The 1884-nt window shown below is 59.4% G+C and overlaps 1 protein-coding gene across 1 annotated transcript in view; it reads left to right on the plus strand.

Annotated features, from left to right (window-relative positions):
- Nucleotides 1–1792, plus strand: part of VDAG_04663 (uncharacterized protein) — a gene marked incomplete at its 3' end in the record, with an annotated part of 2493 nt that extends 701 nt beyond the window's left edge. The window contains exons 4-7 of the mRNA XM_009654267.1: nucleotides 3–220; nucleotides 276–312; nucleotides 387–1369; nucleotides 1483–1792. Coding sequence (XP_009652562.1) covers nucleotides 3–220; nucleotides 276–312; nucleotides 387–1369; nucleotides 1483–1792 — 1548 coding nt within the window. The remainder of the gene's footprint in view (nucleotides 1–2; nucleotides 221–275; nucleotides 313–386; nucleotides 1370–1482) is intronic.
- Between the last annotated feature and the right edge of the window lie 92 nt (nucleotides 1793–1884).

Consider the following 1884-nt stretch of genomic DNA (forward strand, 5'->3'; position numbering starts at 1 on the left):
AGCTCGGTTCCACGCACCGTTATGTGATGCACTCGCTGCTGGCTTTCTCCGCCATGCACATTGCTTTCCTCACCGACTGTCCCATCGTCGGCAACCTGGCGTACGAGCACCGCGGTATTGCTCTCAAGGGCCTGCAGGAGGGTATCGGCTCATTTGGCCCGGAAACTTCTGATGCTGTCTTGGCTGCTTCGCTGGTTCTCTCCTGGCAAGCCACTGACTGGTAAGCACTACTTTACTACCCGGCCGGAGACGGGCTTTTCTAACACAAGATTCAGGCGGAGCTGGACTCAACTCATGCAAGGAACCTCATCGGTAAGCCTCCAACCCTCTTGTGCATCAGCATAGCCCCCGCTCGTGTACATGAGGTCGATCTAACTCGTCAAAAGGTTGTCGATGCCATGGCTTCCTGGAGCCACGACTCTCAGTTTTATGACTGGATCAGGGAAACCGGCACGTTCCCAACGGCCCCTCCTTCGCCCACCCCGGATCACAGGCCCAGCCAGCCGCGCAAGGAAGACCTGGATGCCCTGAACCGGACTCTCGCCCAGCTGCAGAAGGTCGAGGCCCACCAGAAACACAACAAGGAGGACACGAAGCACATCCAGCAGCTCATCAGCTTTCTCAAGGGATCCCGCAAAGTCAGCCCGACCTTGTCCGTCGCCCAGCAGTTTGAACGTCTCCGTCCCCTGCGTACCTGGCTTTTCTACCTGCCCGTCATGGCCCTTCAGCAGAGTGGCTGCTCCGTCAATTCCCTAGTGACCATCGCCCATTACTACACGGTGGCCGTTCTGATGGAGCGCCTGTTCCCCGAGATCGGTGCTGCATACTTTGGCAATCTTTCCATTGCACCCGTCGAGGAGATTGCCCGCTGCCTGTTGTCCATCAACATTTCTGGTTCCATCGAGGGTGATCTCACTACGCCGATGAAGCTGATGCAGTTCCCTCTGGATATGGTCAATGAGTTCCGCAACCGCATCGGTATCCTGGAGCCTGCCCGCACGCCCTCGTTCCCGCAGTACAACCCGCCCAACTTCTACACGAACGAGCCGGCCAACCTGCCCCAGGCTACGGAGTCATTCATGCCCTACGGCAACCCGGCCTTCAGCTACAGCCATGAGTCGCTGACTGGTACCATGCTCAACACGGAGGGCATTCCCCAGAACGCCGTCAGTCCCTTGACTCTGTCCTCGCCCTTTGTCAACCATCAGTACCTCAGCATCCCATCGCCCAACTATGGCAGTTACAGCCCGGCCTCGTCCACCTTTGAAGGGTCCATCGCCTACAGCGACACTGAGGAGTACGGCTCGTATGACATGGGCGGCATGTCTTCCGGCCACCACATGTTCGGCTCCGGCAGCAACTTGAGCGGGTTCGTCTCTCCCATCCAGTCCGTGTGGAACTAGGAGCGTCCACCCATGGCACCTACACCACACCGGCGAAAACGTTTTGAGCTTTCAAGCACGGGGATTGACCGACGGCCAGGATGACAACGACACCCGGCTATCCTCCGCCTGAGGACCCTTACCTGCTTTCGTCGACAGCGCACTCGACAGTTCCCTCCCCCTTCCTGCAGCCCGAGCAACTGGGCATGCTGCCTCTTCCGGAGTCGCCGATCCCCGTTCTCGCCTCGATGCCTCGCCACCGCCGGCCGACTCCGCCCTCCTCTTCCGTGCAGGGAGAGTCTCCCAGTGCCATCAGCGCGCCCTTCCCCCCACGTCAGCTTGGTCCTGGCCCGTCCCCTCCGCCGGCATACTTGCCTAGGAGCGAGAAGGGCAAGGAGCGCGAGCTGTAGTTCCAGACGCTCTTTGGCGGCCTCTGCTACCACACACACACACACACACCACTCATCCAACTCCTCACCACGTTTGCACCACATTCTTACCA

The sequence above is a fragment of the Verticillium dahliae genome, genomic scaffold (assembly GCF_000150675.1).
Source record: "Verticillium dahliae VdLs.17 supercont1.8 genomic scaffold, whole genome shotgun sequence".
Taxonomy (NCBI): Eukaryota; Fungi; Ascomycota; class Sordariomycetes; order Glomerellales; family Plectosphaerellaceae; genus Verticillium; species Verticillium dahliae.